Genomic DNA, 17,864 nt, shown 5'->3' on the forward strand with positions numbered 1-17,864 from the left:
AGGATTTCATAGAACAGAAAGTTTATGTTACTACTTGTTAATGGTTATTTATGAAAGAAAAAAAAGGTTAATGTATACATTTTTGAAAGTTTCTTTGGTTTCGGTAGAGATGAAAAACTGGGAAGAAAATTGGTAACCTTTTCCTTTTTCTTTTGCACTTTTGTTGTACAGCCTTATTAGAATTTCTGAATTGATTTGTAAGCATAATGTATTAGAGAAGAAAATGTTTTAGGGAAAGAAATTACTATCAAATGCAGAATTTTGAAATTCCTCCTTGACCTTTCTTACTTCCATTTTAGAGACAGTGTTATTTAATATGATAGGTTTTATGTAAGGAAAACTTATTAAACCATTTTTTTGTTTGTGTTTATTTTAAATAAATTTGTTTTATTTATTTATTTTTGGCTGCACTGGGTCTTTGTTGCTGTGCGTGGGCTTTCTCTAGTTGTGGCGAGCGGGGGCTACTCTTCATTGTGGTGCGGGGGCTTCTCATTGCAGTGGCTTCTCTTGTGGAGCGCGGGCTTCAGTAGTTGTGGCTCGCGGGCTCTAGAGTGCAGGCTCAGTAGTTGTGGCACACGGGCTTAGTTGCTCCGCGGCATGTGGGATCTTCCCAGACCAGGGCTCGAACCCGTGTCCCCTGCATTGGCAGGTGGATTCTTAACCACTGTGTCACCAGGGAAGCCCTAAAACATTGTTTAAACAACTTTATGTTTAAAAAATTTTAGCAATGATATCAATAATTAATAATAATAATTTAATGCATATTTTGTGAACCTGCCCTGTTAAACACATAGTATCCTATTAAAGTAACATCTGCCTTCTTGGAATTGACCTATATACACTAATATGTATAAAATGGATAACTAATAAGAACCTGCTGTATAAAAAAATAAATAAAATAAAATTCAAAAATTCAAAAAAAAAAAGCAACACCTCCCTTCCAAGTTGTGTAATTGCAAGCATACACAATATTTTAGTAGTTAGATCTCTTTTTTCCTCATTAGTATTTGAAATTAAATAAAGATATTATTGGTAAAGGTAAAGTAATACCATTAAACTTTTTTTTTTTATTGGCTGCGCCGTGTGGCATGTGGTATCTTAGTTCCCTGACCAGGGATCAAACCTGTGCCCCCTGCATTGGGAGTATGGAGTCTTAAGCACTGGACCACCAGGGAAGTCCCTATTAAACATGTTTTAACGTATCTCTTTTTATTGCTTAGCACAGTGATTTATGTAGGTGCTTCGATATTTATACTTTAAATAACAGAAGTTGGATGAGTTGCCAGATATAGGGGTTGAAGGAGGGAAGAATTTAATATAGATGTAATGGTTTATACCTAGGGAAACTGGTAGAGGAGAGCTACTTATGGGGGTGGTAAATTCATGAAATTAGATCTTAAGTATGCTGATTTCATACACAAAATGTCTATATGTAGAGATAAGTACTAGCTGGAATTTGAAAAATTGTATCAAAGATAAGATTTATTACAATTGAGATAGTAATTAAAGAATTAATTCACTAAGGGAAAGTATGTAATGCAGAAAAATAGAGACATAGAGGAAATCTTGGAAAAAACGTCATAGGAGTTAAGGGTCTTAAGGGTAAATGGACTATCAGCAGTAACATACTTTGTAAACAGGTTCATGAGAATGAGGATTAAGGATAGGCCTTTGGATTTGATAAACCTTGCTCATTAGTGAATTCTGAACGTAAATTGTCTTCTGCTAACTTTATTCCAGGTTTTAAGAGGTTAAAGTCATTGAGACAACATATGTGTACTTTTCATTTGAGAAATTTGTCTGTTAACAGAGTGAGGAAAATAGGATAGAACCTTTAGGAATGAGTAGGATAAAGTAAGATTCTTTGGAGGATATATGGGATCCATTCATCTTGAAGGCAGTAGAGAAAGTAGCTTTAATTTTATCTAAATTTTTTGCTTTAATTGCATTTCCCTCATTTATTGGCTGTGGACTTTTAAACAGTTATTTTATTTCTCTGAACCTCAATTTTCTTGCATGCAAAATGGGGATAATATTTACCTTTCAAGATTATTATGAGAATTAGCTATAATAATATATGAAAGTGCCAGCAAGGGCCTGACCTATAGAAGATGCTTTTCAATAAAGTGTAGCTGTTAATTTCTGTCTTCATTAAAAATAAGCCATAGGAGTAACTTTTATTCATTTATTCAGCAGACGTTTATTTTAGGGTGTTGGTACTCAATCTTTTAGTATAACAAGACTCCTTCAACATCATGAAATTTCTTGGAAACCAAATGATGGTAGCTGGACTTTTAGAATCCATTGCTTGAGAAACCACATTTTGACCAAATGAATTACTGCATTTTGTACATTCTAAGATGCACATTCCTTGTTCCACATTCCTACGCCTTTGAAATTGAGATTCATTTTACAGATGTCACATAGTTAATTGGTAATGTTTTTCTTTCTTAATGGTACGTAAAATAATGGTGCAGTGATACATAAATTAATGGTGTGTCTTAACAATTGACGGTATCTTAGACTCGATGAAATATGGTAGTATTTTATTAAGTACAAATACCTTCATGTATTTTGACAAGTAGTAATGTATTTGTGGGAAGCATTATTTAGCCTACAGAGAATACCTAGTTTATAAGGTTTTACAGTATTGAAATTGGAGCTATGAAGTGGTCTGAGACTGATGGATTAGAAACCATTTTTATAAGTGTACAGGTGTATTGCAGAACCTTTGGGTTCCTTTTTTTGTTTTCTTTCAGATAAACAGGCAAACTAAGAACAGAGTGAGAATTTTATGTTGCCATACTATTATATTTGGTCAAAATTCGACATGTTTTACCAACCTGTATAAACCTTATATATTAAAGAGGACTGGAAGCCAAACACACTAAGAACTTTTCTTGTGGCTAGTAAATGAAAGAGGTTTGAATCTTATGTAGAAATAAAAGATAATGAAAATTAGGAAAAATAAGAAATGACTTTGCATTTTGATATTTCATGAAACTGGAAATGCTATAAAATAATTCAATAAAAATAACATGGTTACTTAAAAAATTAACTGATGTGCTCATTTTGGATATTTAGGCTTTGAAATAAAGCTTTTTTTTTTTTTTTTTTTTTTTTGCGTTACGCGGGCCTCTCACCGTTGTGGCCTCTCCCGTTGCGGAGCACAGGCTCCGGACGCGCAGGCTCAGGGGCCATGGCGCACGGGCCCAGCCGCTCTGCGGCATGTGGGATATTCCCGGACCGGGGCACGAACCCGTGTCCCCTGCCTAGGCAGGCGGACTCTCAACCACTGCGCCACCAGGGAAGACCTGGATATTTAGACTTTGTGTTGCAAAGTCTGTGCAATTGACAAATGTACTTTGAACCTGTACTGTGCTAGATGCTGTGGCCCATAAGAATTGAAGTGAGACTGCTCTCTGCCCTCAGAGAATTTACAGTTGTTACCATAGTAAATGTAAGAATGAGCCATACAGATTTAATTAGTTATAAAAGAGCATTTGTTATCAGCTTTATTTTATTGTCAGAATAGAATCCTTAGACAAGGAGGATGCTGATTTAATCTATCAGATTTATTCCGTCCCAGCTCAGAAGTGCAGCTATGTGACTTCTCAAGGGCATTCAAGGGTATAAGTTAAATTACAGTATTGGTGGCTGTGGCTTATGGGAATGCAGTTTTGCTTGTTATTGCTAAATAAATCACTTACTTGAAATTGTCATAGTTTTCATTTCCATAGTTTTTGTATCTTTATAGGAATAAAACTTTTAGGTACTTTGATCAAGACAAGCCAGAGATGTTGGTTATGATCTAATAACATTACATTCTGTGATATAAAAATGTTTTTCAAATCTAGCCTCATGTATTAATTATCTGTTGCTCTATAACAAACTACCTAAAACTGCTGAACCAATAAGAAACATTAATTGTCTTACACTCTTGCTGTGTGTAAAGAGTTTGGAAACAGCTTAACTGGTGATTCTGGCTAAGGATATTTTGTGAGGTTGTCGTCAAGATGCCAGTCAAGGCTGCAGTCATCTCAAGGCTTGCCTGGGGCTGGATCCAATTCTAGAATGGCACACTCGAATGGTTGACAAATTTGTGCTGGCTTTTTTCAGGAGGCCTCAGTTCCTTACCACTTGGACCTCTCCATAGGGCTGCTTCAGTTTTTTCATGGCTGGCTTTCCCCAGAGTGGGGAATCCAAGAGAGAATAAGATGAAAACCACAGTGCCTTTTATGACCTAGCCTTGGAAGTAGTACTCGGTCATTTATGCAATATTCTATTGGTTATAGAGGTCAGTCCTATTTAGTATGGGAGGGGATTGCACAAGAGCATTACTACCAGAAGTTAAGAATCATTGGGGGTTATTTCAGAGGCTAGTTACCACACCTGATATAAAAATCTAATGATTTAGAAAAGTTTTGGAAATGAAAGGAAGAGTATCAGAAAATTGAGAGGCCAAAATTAGAGGTAAATCTTAGAAAATAAGATTTCACTCCAAATAGTGGGCTATGTGTCTTTTTCTCAAAGAAGCGTGGATTACAGAATGAGCAATACTTGGGCAAGATGATACTTTAATAACCTTTCTGAATTTCAGATCTTCAGTGGTAAAATGAAAATCATATTTACATTAAAGAGTTGTGGGCCTCTGTTAAAGTAGTGTGTTTCAAATACTCAAAACGATATCTGATAGTAGGCATTCAGTAAAGGTAACTGTAATTACTTTTATTATCGATCAGTATTTGTGGTCATCATATCCTCAGCTCTCGTGTACTCAAAGCAATCTAATCTAGTTTCTGCCCCATTACTCTACTGAAACCATTTTTTGAAGGTCACCAATGAGCTCCTGATCCTCAGACCTAATTATATCTCTTCTTAGTCTCTTCTTGATCTCTAAGCAGCTTTTAATTTTTCTTTCCTTTAACTTAAGGATATATTTTATTAATCTTACATATGAATAGTTTAAGTTATAGGCTCTAATGTTAGGCATTTTAATGTTAGCTATTTTTGTTTCTTTATAATTCAGTTGCAGCATTCCAATTAGATAGATAGATAGATAGACAGACAGACAGACAGATGGATAGGTAGGTAAATAGGCATCTGTATTCACCTTCCAGCTGAAGAAACAGAATAATTGTTAGTATACTGAACCCTTCCTTGATAGCTGTTTTATTTAACTCAAATGTTCTCAGTTTTCTTTAAAATTTTTCTTCCAGTTTTACTGAGATATAATTGACACATGGTGTAAATTTAAGGTGTGCAGTGTGTTGATATGATACATTTATAGATTGCAGATGATTACCACTATAGCACTAGCTAACTCCTCCATTACATCACGTAATTACCATTTCATATTTTTGGTGAAAACATTTAAGATCCATTGTTGCAATTTTCAAGTATATAATACAGTATTATTAGCTATAATCACCATGCTGTACATTAGATGCTCAGAACTTGTTAATCTTATAACTGGAAGTTTGTACCCTTTTACCAGTATCTTCCCATTTCCCCCACCCCCCAGCCCTGGGTAACCATCATTCTACTCTTTGTTTCTTTGAGTTCGGCATTTTTCAATTCCACGTTTCAGTGATATCATATAGTATTTGTCTTTCTCTGACTTCACTTAGCATAATGCCCTCAAGGTTTATGCAAGTTATTGCAAATGGCTGGATTTCCTTCTTTCTCACGGCTGAATAATATTCCATCGTGTGTTTGTGTGTGTGTGTGTGTGTGTGTGTGTATCTCACATCTTCTTTACCCGTTCATCTGTTGACAGACACTTAGGTTGTTTCCATGTCTTGGCTATTGTGAATAATGCTGCAGAAAACATGGAGGTGCAGATATGTCTCCTCTAAGCAGCTTTTGATAATTTTTAATATATCTTCCTTCTTGAAATGCCCCTTTAATTCCTGTGGCACTCTATACATCTGGTGTTTTCCTTATTGTCTTCTCTGTTGCTTTGTATTCCAAAAGATTCTGTCCTTGGTCCACTTACTTTCTGAAAAATTTCATTTACTTAGGGCATAGGCAGTTTCAAATCACCTTATACACATAATTTCCAACTCTTAACCACTAGCTCTGACCTATTTTCCAAACTGTAGATCTCTGTTTTCATCTGTCTGCTGACCATCTCAGTTGTCCTGTGGATACCTGAAGTGGTTTGTTAACCCAAACTCCTGTCTTTTCTTTGCCCAAGTTTTTTCTTTGGTGTTTTTGCAGCTCGGTTAATAGTATCACTAAGCCTCTTTCTCTAGGTTTACCTATGCTCAAAATCTTAGAGATCTTTAATTCCCTTAGTTCATGTTTAGTTGTTTGTCTAATCTTCCTATTTTGCTTCTTGGTATCCCCCTCTTTCCCATATATCACCTTCTTTTTTTAAATTGCTACTATGTTAGTTAGGCCTTCAATATGCTTTGATCATTTTTAAAGTATTTAACATATTATATTAAAATGTATCTATTTATATGACTGTCTTTTCCTTGCTTGATCCACCATTATTTCTTTAGAGCCTGGCATAGTGCACAGAGTAGACATGCAGTAATGTTCATTTAATGACTAAAACTTAGTAACTTCTTTAATGATGATATTAAGTAATCTAGAAATGTTTATGATGAGCCTTTCTTATACAAGTACAAGCAAGGTGGCTAAAACCCTGACTTTACAGTCAAATGGTGAACAAGTGACACACATAAATAATTAAAACATAAGGTGGAAATATTAAGTGCTATAAATGGTTTCAAATAGAGTACTACAGGATTTCAGAGGAATGAGTAAAGACTTCCAGCTGGAGGAATCAGGACAAAACATAAAAGAGATTAAATTTGATCTGGACCTTGAAGGATGGTTAAGATTTGGAAATTAGATTGAAAAGATGGAAGTAGGGATAGGGGATTCCAGGTAGAGGTAATAGTTGTAAACAAAAGGCAAAGATGGAAGAAATATTGAAGTCTCTAAAGTGAGTAATAGGTAATTCATTTTGACTTGAGGGTCAGGTTGTGAAAATGAAATTGGCTTTCTTCAGTTCGGAAGATAAGCCTAGAAACATAGATTGGATCATTCTGGGTGCCTTATAGGCCAGCAGAGGAATATGGGCTTTATTTTGTGGCCATTGGGAAATCCTTGTAAGTTTTTAAGAGGAGAGTCAGACTGGTGCTTTGGAAAGATTGATATGGCAGTTGTTTGTGAGATGTGTTAGAGAGATGAAAACCTAAAGGTTGGTAAATCAGTGAAGAGTCCGTTGAAATAGTTCAGGTGAATGGATAGGAGAGAATGAATGTAAAAGAGGTTGTGGTGGTGGCATTGACGAATCAGATCACTAAACTTAGGAGTGGAAAGGAGGAGAATATAAGAATGTTAATTCAGCTAGGACAGGGATTTTTATTTTCCTTGTGATGTATCCCAGGTGCCTAGAACAGGCTTGGCACATAGCAGATACACAAATATTTGTTGAATGAGTGATACAATAGCTGAGATTGTGAATCTGTGTGATGTGGATACTGGCAGTGACATTAACAGAAATAAAGACATGAGAAGAGTAGGCTTTGGGAAGAAAATGAATTTTGGACATTTTGAGTATGTGTTAGCAAACGTGTGGCTGAGGATACAGATTTGGGAGATATCCACATAGAAATAGTAAAAGCCACGTCAGTGGATATCAGAGTATGTTAGTGAGGAAATTTATAAATGTGAATATAACGGGACGTATTCCAAATTAGTTCTTCCTATTATAAATTATATACATTTTATACATTTAACAAATTCAATAATAATTTAATGTTGTAACAACTTCTGTATATTGAATTGCCTTTGCTGATGGGGTACATTTAAATTCCATGAAAATTTTGAGTCATGCATAATGCTTCTAATATACTACAGCCTTTGGATTGTTAAGTATGTACAAGAATACATTAATTTAAAATTTTAACATACTAGATTAAAAAAATTTGTATACGAGTTTCTTTTTACAGATCATTTCTATCATCAAAAACAGAGCTAGGTTAGTTTATTTGGGGATAGAAATGAAGATTAATTAGATGGTCATTCTTTGTACAGGACATATGAGAATGCTCAGTGCCCTCTTTTGAGGTTTATAATTTGATTTACAGAACTGTTCTTAGCACTTTAGTATCAGGAAAACATGACTGATTTCTAGATGACGAGACAAAGAAACCAGGTCAGATATAACTCACTTGCACATTATTCACATTATTTCTGGGGTATGTAGATCAGGCATAGTGTACATATTTTTAAGTATATATCAAAATTATAATAGTACCATTTGGAAAAACCTTCAGAATAAAAAAAAGTCTGATGTAAATTTTATCAAATAATTAAACACTGTTAACAGGGATTATGATTCCTTTAAAGGTTTATAATAAATATTCCTTGTCCTTCCTCTTCAAATGCCTGTGTTTATATTATTGTTCATTAATCCAATAATTAGATTGCCATATGCTGACTTTGAATGAATATTGAAGCAGACAGATGAGAACAACATAGATTAGATATTTTATTGATGGAGATGGTAATATTTATAGTATGTTATATGTGCGGCTAATAGTGAGTTGATAGGAAGTAGGAATCTTTCTAGCTTCTGATCCTTGTTCTGTGAAATGGTCTGTAAAACCCATGTGTTTGGAAAGGAGATTAGAGATGATCTACTGTGGGTTACTAAAAATTAACAACGTAAGAAATTTTTACTGGCGGTATTATTGAACATACATGTTAAGTTCGAACTATACCCTATTTTATACACTAGATATGTTGTAGAAAGTTTAAGTAATAAAATTAGGAGTCTTTGTTATTTAATGCGTTCGCAGATTGGGACTGCCTATATTTTCTTGGGAATCTATAGGTTTCTTATAAGAATTAAAAACTGTGTGTGCTCATGTCAGCTATCATCAGAAAATATAATAGCATATTCTAAATCATCTAGTTGACCATCTTTTAAGCTGGTAATGCCAGGAGATTGCAGTGCCTCTATTTATGTTTGTTTGGTCATGTTGGCTCCGGGTACTATTGTACTACTTTGTGAAGAGTTAGTTAAGAACTGAGGCATATCTAATGCATAAATGATGTATTCATGTCTAGTAGACCGCCAAATGATGCTACAGCCCACTACATGACATAAGTTTTGTGGTAGTTCACATTCTATTAGCTAACATTCTTTGAGCATCTTCTATGTTCTAGGCACTGTTCAAAGTACTCTTCATGTATAATAATGAAGCATAATTAATATAAGTATTTGTGTTTTAAATTCATACAGTAGACCTGTGAGGTATGTGTAATTACTATTCCTGTTTTACAGATGAAGGTACTGAAGTATAGAGAAGTTAATTTTCCTAAGGTTACACAGCTAATAAGTGGTAGACTTGGTTTTCATACACGTTGTCTGACTCCATAGCTTCTAGCCACTGACTATACTGCCTTACAGTAGATCCCATCTGACGCAGTTATCTGGGCATTCCAAACTCAGAACAGGTAAATTGGCATTGTATTCATGTTATCAATTGAGATTTTGTTTCAGCAAACATCTTGTTTTCTGTCATGTTAATGTTGTTGATTGAATAATACTGGTTTTATGGTTGTATTTGGATTTAATTTGTAAGATTTTACTGTCATATGCATTGCTATAAACACTAAGAGTTTTGTCCTAGTTTATATATATTTCAATAACATCATAACAAAAATAACTTAATTTTTGTAACTCAGACATTACAGTAGAGATGCTGATTGCATCAGAATTGCTTTGAATCTTTTTTTGTTTGTTTTGCTTTTTTTTGCTTTTTTTGGCCGTGCCATGTGGCTTGTGGGATCTTAGTTCCCTGACCAGGGATTGAACCCTGGGCCCTTGGCAGTGATCAAAGAAATCTTTTGTAATGCACATGAATACATACTGATTTTATTTATTATACAAATTCAGAGTTTCATGTACAGTATTGGATTTTCTTGAAGTAAAACAGCATGAATTGAGGAAACTTTGAATTTGTTGTTTTGTGCATTTGGAGGTACTGCTCCCAACCCAGGTGACTCATATTACAGACGAACAATCCATAGGTATTAATATAGACAATACTTTGCAGGATTTTCCCCCACTGGTTCCCAGTTGGGGGCTATTCTCTAGTCACTGACAGGGAATGGTATCCTATAGAGTTCTTATAGAGCTCTCTAGAGTCTATTACTATCAAAAACATAGAGGGTCTCTTATTCAGAGGAAAACTGAAGTAGTAAGAAGCAAAAAAAGAGTTGTCCCTGATTTTACCGAGAGTTATCTTGACTTAAATGAAATTATGATTTATTTTTATAACCAAAATGAATACTATCGGGCTTCCCTGGTGGCGCATTGGTTGGGAGTGCGCCTGCCGATGCAGGGGATGGTGGTTCGTGCCCCGGTCTGGGAGGATCCCACGTGCCGCGGAGCGGCTGGGCCCGTGAGCCATGGCCACTGGGCCTGCGCATCAGGAGCCTGTGCTCCGCGGCGGGAGAGGCCACAGCGGTGAGAGGCCCGCGTAAAGCAAAAAAAAAAAAAAAAAACTATCATAATTTTTCTCTTTATAAAATTTAAATCATCTTTTTAAAACCTTAATTTGGTAAGCTTTCCTTTTGCAAATTTAATTCATTTTAATTGTGTACCAGAGATTCTACTTAGTGTGCTTTTTTCAGTGTGCTGAGAAACCCTTTTGAATTCAAGAACTATTTATTGAGCTCCTACTGCATACAAGCTACTCTGCTAGTCATTGGTGGTTTATTTGGTTACTGATAACTTCATTTGATTTTGGTAAACATGCCTATCATACTTCAGAAGTTGAAAAACTTCATTTAGATGTTTGAGTCTCTGGTATTACCTGCTTCCATGATAGCTTTATTTCCTTAAGTATTCTCTGGCTGGATTTTTTTGTTCCTTTCTTCTTATATTTTTCTATTTCTAGAGAGTTACTCTGCTCTAAGCAATCTATTCATTTACCCTCTTAAAATATTCTGTGGAAGAACCATAACATAACTACTACTCGGCACTTGTTTTTTTTTAAATTTATGTATGTATGTATGTATGTATGTATTGGCTGCGTTCGGTCTTCATTGCTGCCCACGGGCTTTCTCTAGTTCCGGAGAGCGGGGGCTACTCTTCATTGCGGTGCGCAGGCTTCTCAGAGCGCAAGCTCAGTAGTTGTGGCACACGGGCCCAGTTGCTCCGTGGCATGTGGGATCTTTCTGGACCAGGGTTTGAACCTGTGTCCCCTGCATTGGTGGGCAGATTCTTAACCACTGCGCCACCAGGGAAGCTCCCTACTCTGCACTTGTATAGGACTTTAATATAAAATTCCAGTCTGTGAACTGAAATAAAGACTTTCTGATGTTTGATAAGATCTGAGCTAACTTCTTTTTTTAAACTGGACGTTAGTGGTTCCTGAGACATCTGAAATAGTAAAGAAAGTAGTGAGCATATATACATTTTTTCTTAAAAGAAGTTCTAGATCTTTGTTTTATTCACTTAGGGCTTTTGTATATTATCAGACTGGTTAGGGTTAGTCATGGAACTGACAGGTTGGTCATTAATTTAAAGTAAATGGTAATTTCATTGGGGAAGAATGTAATTTACTAGACTTGAATACAGAGTGGGTTACCTTGGAGGTTTGTTTCTTCTTTTTTGGTTTTATATGCTTGAATGACTCTAGGCCGGTGGTTCTGGGGAGGTGATTTTTGTCCTCTAGGGGCATTTGGTAGTGTCTGGAGACATTTTTGGTTGGTTGCTGCTGGTATCTAGTGAATCTCTAGATACCAGGGGTAGTGCCAAAAATCCTAATATGCACAGAACAGCCCCCACAACAAAGAATTATCTGGCCCCAAATGTCAGTTGTACTGAGGCTGAGGAATGCTGGAGGCCAATTTGGGAATCACCAGTGGTTGGTTAGATGGTATTTGAAGCTATGGGATAGGTAAAGTCACCTAAGCTTATGACTAGCTCTTCTGCTCTGGAGTTTATCCACTTAATTGATTCTACCATTTTGGTAGGTATGAAGAAGTACTTTTCATTCCTGTCCCAAAACCACTTATCAAGAGACCAAACTGCAACCATCTAAATTACCTAAATATGATTGTTAGTTAACTTATTGGTTTGGAAAAAACAATAAAAGCTCTACTATCTTTATAGTCCTGAACTCTTTTAACAGAGGACTTTCCAGACCTCCACTGAAAAGTATTTGTATCCAAGGTGAAAAGAATTCTGGAGATTGTCTACACAACAGTGTAACTTTACTTAACACTATGAACTGTGCACTTAAAACTGGTTAAGGGCTTCTCTGGTGGCGCAGTGGTTGAGAGTCCGCCTGCCGATGCAGGGGACACGGGTTTGTGCCCCGATCCGGGAGGATCCCACATGCCGCGGAGCGGCTGGGCCCGTGAGCCATGGCTGCTGAGCCTGCGCGTCCGGAGCCTGTGCTCCGTAATGGCAGAGGCCACAACAGTGAGAGGCCCACGTATGGCCAAAAAAAAAAAAAACTGGTTAAGATAGTGAATTTTATGTTCAGGTATATGATACCACAATTTAAAAAAATTTGTATCCAGCATTTTATATCTTCTTATGCAGTGTTCCATTGTATTCCTCTAGGACTGTTCTCAGTTTCTATCACTATTTTTTTTTTTTAGTCAAGAGATTTTATGATCTCTCAGGTGATTTTTCATTCTTTTCCAAATGCCCCTTAATTTTTAAAGTATACACATTAGCCCTCATCTTAAAGATGGGACAATACTGGGTTGATAAGAAAGTATAGTATTTGGGTTTTAGCTTATTAAAGTATTTCACTAAATTCTCAATTTAGGGAACCGTATGTAGTCATTGTCTGGATATTGAAAAAGAAGTAATTGTTTAGCTCAAAATGCTTTTACTGTAAAGATTACTCATGATTCCATGTATGTTTTCTTTCTTTCTAATAGGCTTTTAAGGATATGCTGTACTCGGCTCAGGACCAGGCACCTTCTGTGGAAGGTAAGATGCATTAATCTCTACATTTAGCCACATAAAACTTTTTAAGAAAAGATATTTTAAACTGAACAGTATAAAACTAATATAACCTGCCCTACTATATAAATCTTTTTTGTTTTTTATAATATATATTATGATTACTTCGTGTTTCAATGAAACTTTTTTTTTTGTTTAGCTCACATTTACTTTATGATGGATCTCTTATAATGTCCTCAAATCACCTTAGCATTGTGAATCATAGATATTGGTTTAGAGTTAAAGCTCTTATCTGTGTCATGCTCCCTCCCCCAAACAATGTATTTTTATATTTGTCTCTATTGTCTATTCATCCATCCATCCATCATTCAGTAAATCCTTAGTTTATAATTAGTCTGGGCAACACAGCTTTTTCTTTCTATTTATGTCATGTCTTTAGACTGGGACTAGTAAAACAATGAACCATATTTACTCTGTGTGTGTGTGTGTGTGTGTGTGTGTGTGTGTGTGTGTGTGTTTATAAGCATGTATATGTATGCCTGTGCAGAGTTTGGCAGTCATAAAATGACTGACCTAAGGATAGTGGTTATCTTTCCAGTTATCTTTATTGATCCTCTGTTACCTCAGCTTCTACTCACTAGCTCATTCTTTATGGGTTTAACCTTTGATAGGTTTGGAGAGTTGTAAGTTAAAGTTGTAGTTCTTGTGTCAGTAAATAATTAGCTAATTCGACAACTATTTCTTGAGGGAGTGTTCCTTCTGAGGCTGGATAGTCTTTTAAAATTTTGCATCACATATTTTCAGGAGAGATGAATATGAAGTTGTTTATTAAAACTACAGACCTGTAATTAAAAATCTCATTGTCTTTAATGACATAGAAGTGTATATCTTTCAGCTCTAACTGTTCTGAATTCAAAATATGCTTCCTTCAGCATCTCAAAATCTTTACTAGGGTATTGGCACCTGGGTATTACTTTTATAATATGTCACTAAATTTTGGATTATATTTAATATATTTAACATAGTTAATATAATTCTCTAATATTTAACTGAAGACAAATGTTTAGTTCTTTATTAGGTTATTATCTCTTATTTTATGTGTCTTAAAGAGTACCTCCTCAAAATATTTTAAGAATGTAAGAAAAATGAAATTGCGTGGAAGTTAAGCTGGTTTCCTCACCCTGTGTTACTTGCTTTAATATTGGTTCTTTTAATTTTATTCTCAAAGTTGGACTACTTATCCTTAATTTTTTTTTAAAGTTTTACCATCTGGTTTGTAACAAAGATATTCTGAGATATGTTGAAAGTTATGATCTTTATTCATCCCTCCATGCTGAATCATGTTGCTAGTAATTCTCATATACTTTTAGCTGTTATGGGAGAAAAACTGAATTCTGTCAAAGTATGCTAAAATGACAAATATTTATAGTTAATAACTTTTTCTTTATCTCATTGTCCAGAGACATTAACTTCTTTGGACCCTGTTATAAAGGGAGTACTCTAGGCTGATCATGCAGATATATGTACTGCTTCATAAGGGAAATATTCTGTACTTGTTCATTCTTTCCATTCTCAGATAAACAAACTAAACCCATGTAGTTTTTGTCTTCTTAAAATGAATTTTTCTCTTTAGAGACACTGGGGAATTGAAGGTATTGGAAGGTAGATTAAGGAAACATTCTATGTAGTATTGAGGTTAGAAAAAGTTATTTAAAGGGACTATAATTTTGTGTCTCATTTGCATTGTGATACTATATTAATTTACTCTCTTTTATATGGTGTTAAATTTAAATGATAATCATTTCTGTCATTCATTTATTCTTGCTATTGGGTTTGTATTTCTAGATTTTTATTTAGCAGTTATCTATAAAATAATGCAACGTCAGCAGATTTATCACAAAGTCCAAGATAGGACTTTCAACTTTTAACAATTTTTTAAAAAAATATAAATTTATTTATTTTTGGCTGCATTAGGTGTTCGTTGCTGCGCACGGGCTTTCTCTAGTTGCGGCGAGCAGGGGCCACTCCTCGTTGCGGTGCGCGGGCCTCTCATTGCGGTGGCCTCTCCTGCCATGGAGCACAGGCTCTAGATGCGTGGGCTTCAGTAGTTGTGGCACGCGGGCTCAGTAGTTGTGGCACACAGGCCCAGCTGCTCCGCAGCATGTGGGATCTTACCAGACCAGGGCTCGAACCCGTGTCCCCTGCATTGGCAGGCGGACTCACAACCACTGCACCACCAGGGAAGTCCCAACTTTTAACATTTTTAAAGGGAAAAAATGTTTGATTGGCCTTGATTTTTTTTTTTTTTTTTTTTTTTTTTTTTTTTGCAGTATGTGGGCCTCTCACTGTTGTGACCTCTCTCGTTGCGGAGCACAGGCTCAGCGGCCATGGCTCACGGGCCTAGCCGCTCCGCAGCATGTGGGATCTTCTCGGACTGGGGCACGAACCCTTGTCCCCTGCATCGGCAGGCGGACTCTCAACCACTGCGCCACCAGGGAAGCCCTGATTATTTTTTTGAATATTGTCTTTCTCTCTCTTCTTCATTCTCCTCTTTTTGTATACCTTAAGTTTTAGTAGACTTAAGACTTTTGGTGCCAGTAAGCAAGTTTTTTGTTTTAATCTTAAAACTGGAGTATACCATAAATTGGTGATTTTCAAATCTGCTACACAATTAACTCAGTTTACTTGTGTTTTGTTTGTATGATACTTAGTACCTTTCTCAGGCCAATTAAAATAGGATATGGGGAGTGGAGCCCAGGCATTGATTATAGTCTTTCTAGGTTATTCTAATAAAATAGCCAAAGTTGAGAACCCTTGCCATAAATAATCTTTTTTTAAAAAAATAAATTTTATTTATTTATTTATTTATTTATGGCTGCGTTGGGTCTTTTGTTGCTGCACGCGGGCTTTCTCTAGTTGCGGCGAGCAGGGGCCACTCTTCGTTGTGGTTCACGGGCTTCTCATTGCGGTGGCTTCTCTTGTTGCAGAGCACTGCTCTAGGTGCACGGGCTTCAGTCATTGTGGCACAGGGGCTCAGTAGTTGTGGCTTGCGGGCTCTAGAGTGCAGGCTCAGTAGTTGTTGCACACGGGCTTAGTTGCTCCGTGGCATGTGGGATCTTCCCGGACCAGGGCTTGGACCTGTGTCCTCTGCGTTGGCAGGCGGATTCTTAACCACTGCGCTACTAGGGAAGTCCCCAGCCATAAATAATCTTAAAGAATTTTAGACCAGTATTGTTAATGCTAAATTTTTTCAGGCAATAACTAGCCAGTAGGTTTATAGGCTTCTTAAGTTCATCTATAGTCTGATTATTCTATTAGCATTTATAGGATGTTTATTTTTTAAATGTTTATTGCATTGAATTGAATATAAGTAATAGCTGTACTGATTATTTACATATATTAAATCGTTATAACTTAACATTGTTATTAGAATTAAAAAACATTTTTGTTGAATTATTACTTAAGATTAGTTATAGTAAAATAAGTAGCTTCATATTTTCACAGTACTTTTGTTTAAGATCGAGTGGATTTCTGATTATAGTGAAAGAAAGGTAACTTGAAATGGATTCTTAAAGAGTGAAGTGGTTTATTTGATAAAAGTAAATTAGATAAAAGGCACAGTATATGAAAGTTTTTGTTGATTAGAAGTTGACTATTATTTTTTACACTAGTGGATTATTTTCTTATAATTTCAGGATAGTGCCTTTATTCTTCATAGATAAAGTGGTGCTTTTTTTCCCATTTAAAAGTAAACTAGGGCTTCCCTGGTGGCACAGTGGTTGAGTCCGCCTGCCGATGCAGGGGACACGGGTTCGTGCCCCGGTCCAGGAAGATCCCACATGCCGCAGAGCGGCTGGGCCCGTGAGCCATGGCTGCTGAGCCTGAGCATCGGGAGCGGGAGAGGCTGCAACAGTGAGAGGCCCGTGTACCGCAAAAAAAAAGTAAACCAACCAAACAAAATAATTTCAGTGTATTAAGATATCAAGGAGCATTTACTTAAAGTTGCTTTTATTATTCAAATAAATAAACATTCAGATTCTTGGTTATTTTGCTTGGTTATTTTGCTTCATTCGTCCTTTGAGAGTGAATTTCATGAATCATTCATACATTGATTCATGAAAAATAAAGGGTCTCTACTTTTATTTAAAATAAATGTCTTATAGTTATAGCTAGGAATTGCTCATATTCTGAAATGATATATTTAAAGTGCTAACAGGCATTCCTTATCAATTTATATCTAATCTCCTTTGATATATATCATTACCTACGCTTCTGTGTAATCTTTGTTATTTTTGGTAGGCATTTACATTTAGAAATATGACTAAGAAGGTGAATTAAAATTCTATGTTAAAACTAACACAATGCATTGAATTTTAAATAATGGCATAGATAATTAAGAATTTTACTATTTATTTTATCTTTTTCTACAGAAAGAATTGTAGGGCATATGTGACAGTAGAATAAGGGTATTAAAGTGACTAAAATAGTGGATATATATTTTTTTATGTGGAGGAGCAGGCACACTTAGGACCCTTAGAGTCAGTGTTTAATGAAATAATGTTTTGAGGAATTTTTGGAAATAGATGCTAAAAACCTTTCAACTATATTGTATTTTTATAGTTCCTGCTGTCAATGTGGTATTTGGTATTTGGGTATTTGGGGCAGATTAAATTAAGCTGCCAACTGAAAGTCCCAGCATCAGTGAATCAGTCACATCTTGATAATCAGAATTGTTTCGAGGCAAGACAATTTATTATAGATATGACAACAGAACTCCTAATTGTGGTACCCATTTGACGTAGTCAAATTCTGTCAAATTTACTTAGGTAAATATTAACACCTGTTTTTGGGGAAACTTCCTCCTTCCTCAGGATATTTTTGATACATATGATTTTCATATATATAT

The 17,864-nt window shown here is 35.8% G+C and overlaps 1 protein-coding gene across 1 annotated transcript in view; it reads left to right on the top strand.

The window, feature by feature from the left end:
- XPR1 (xenotropic and polytropic retrovirus receptor 1) overlaps positions 1-17,864 on the top strand; it is a 206,098-nt gene that overhangs the window by 12,712 nt on the left and 175,522 nt on the right. Inside the window, exon 2 of the mRNA XM_067728812.1 lies at positions 12,934-12,985. Within this exon, the coding sequence (XP_067584913.1) occupies positions 12,934-12,985 (52 nt within the window). The remainder of the gene's footprint in view (positions 1-12,933; positions 12,986-17,864) is intronic.

Source organism: Pseudorca crassidens, chromosome 2 (genome assembly GCF_039906515.1).
Source record: "Pseudorca crassidens isolate mPseCra1 chromosome 2, mPseCra1.hap1, whole genome shotgun sequence".
NCBI classification, from domain to species: Eukaryota; Metazoa; Chordata; class Mammalia; order Artiodactyla; family Delphinidae; genus Pseudorca; species Pseudorca crassidens.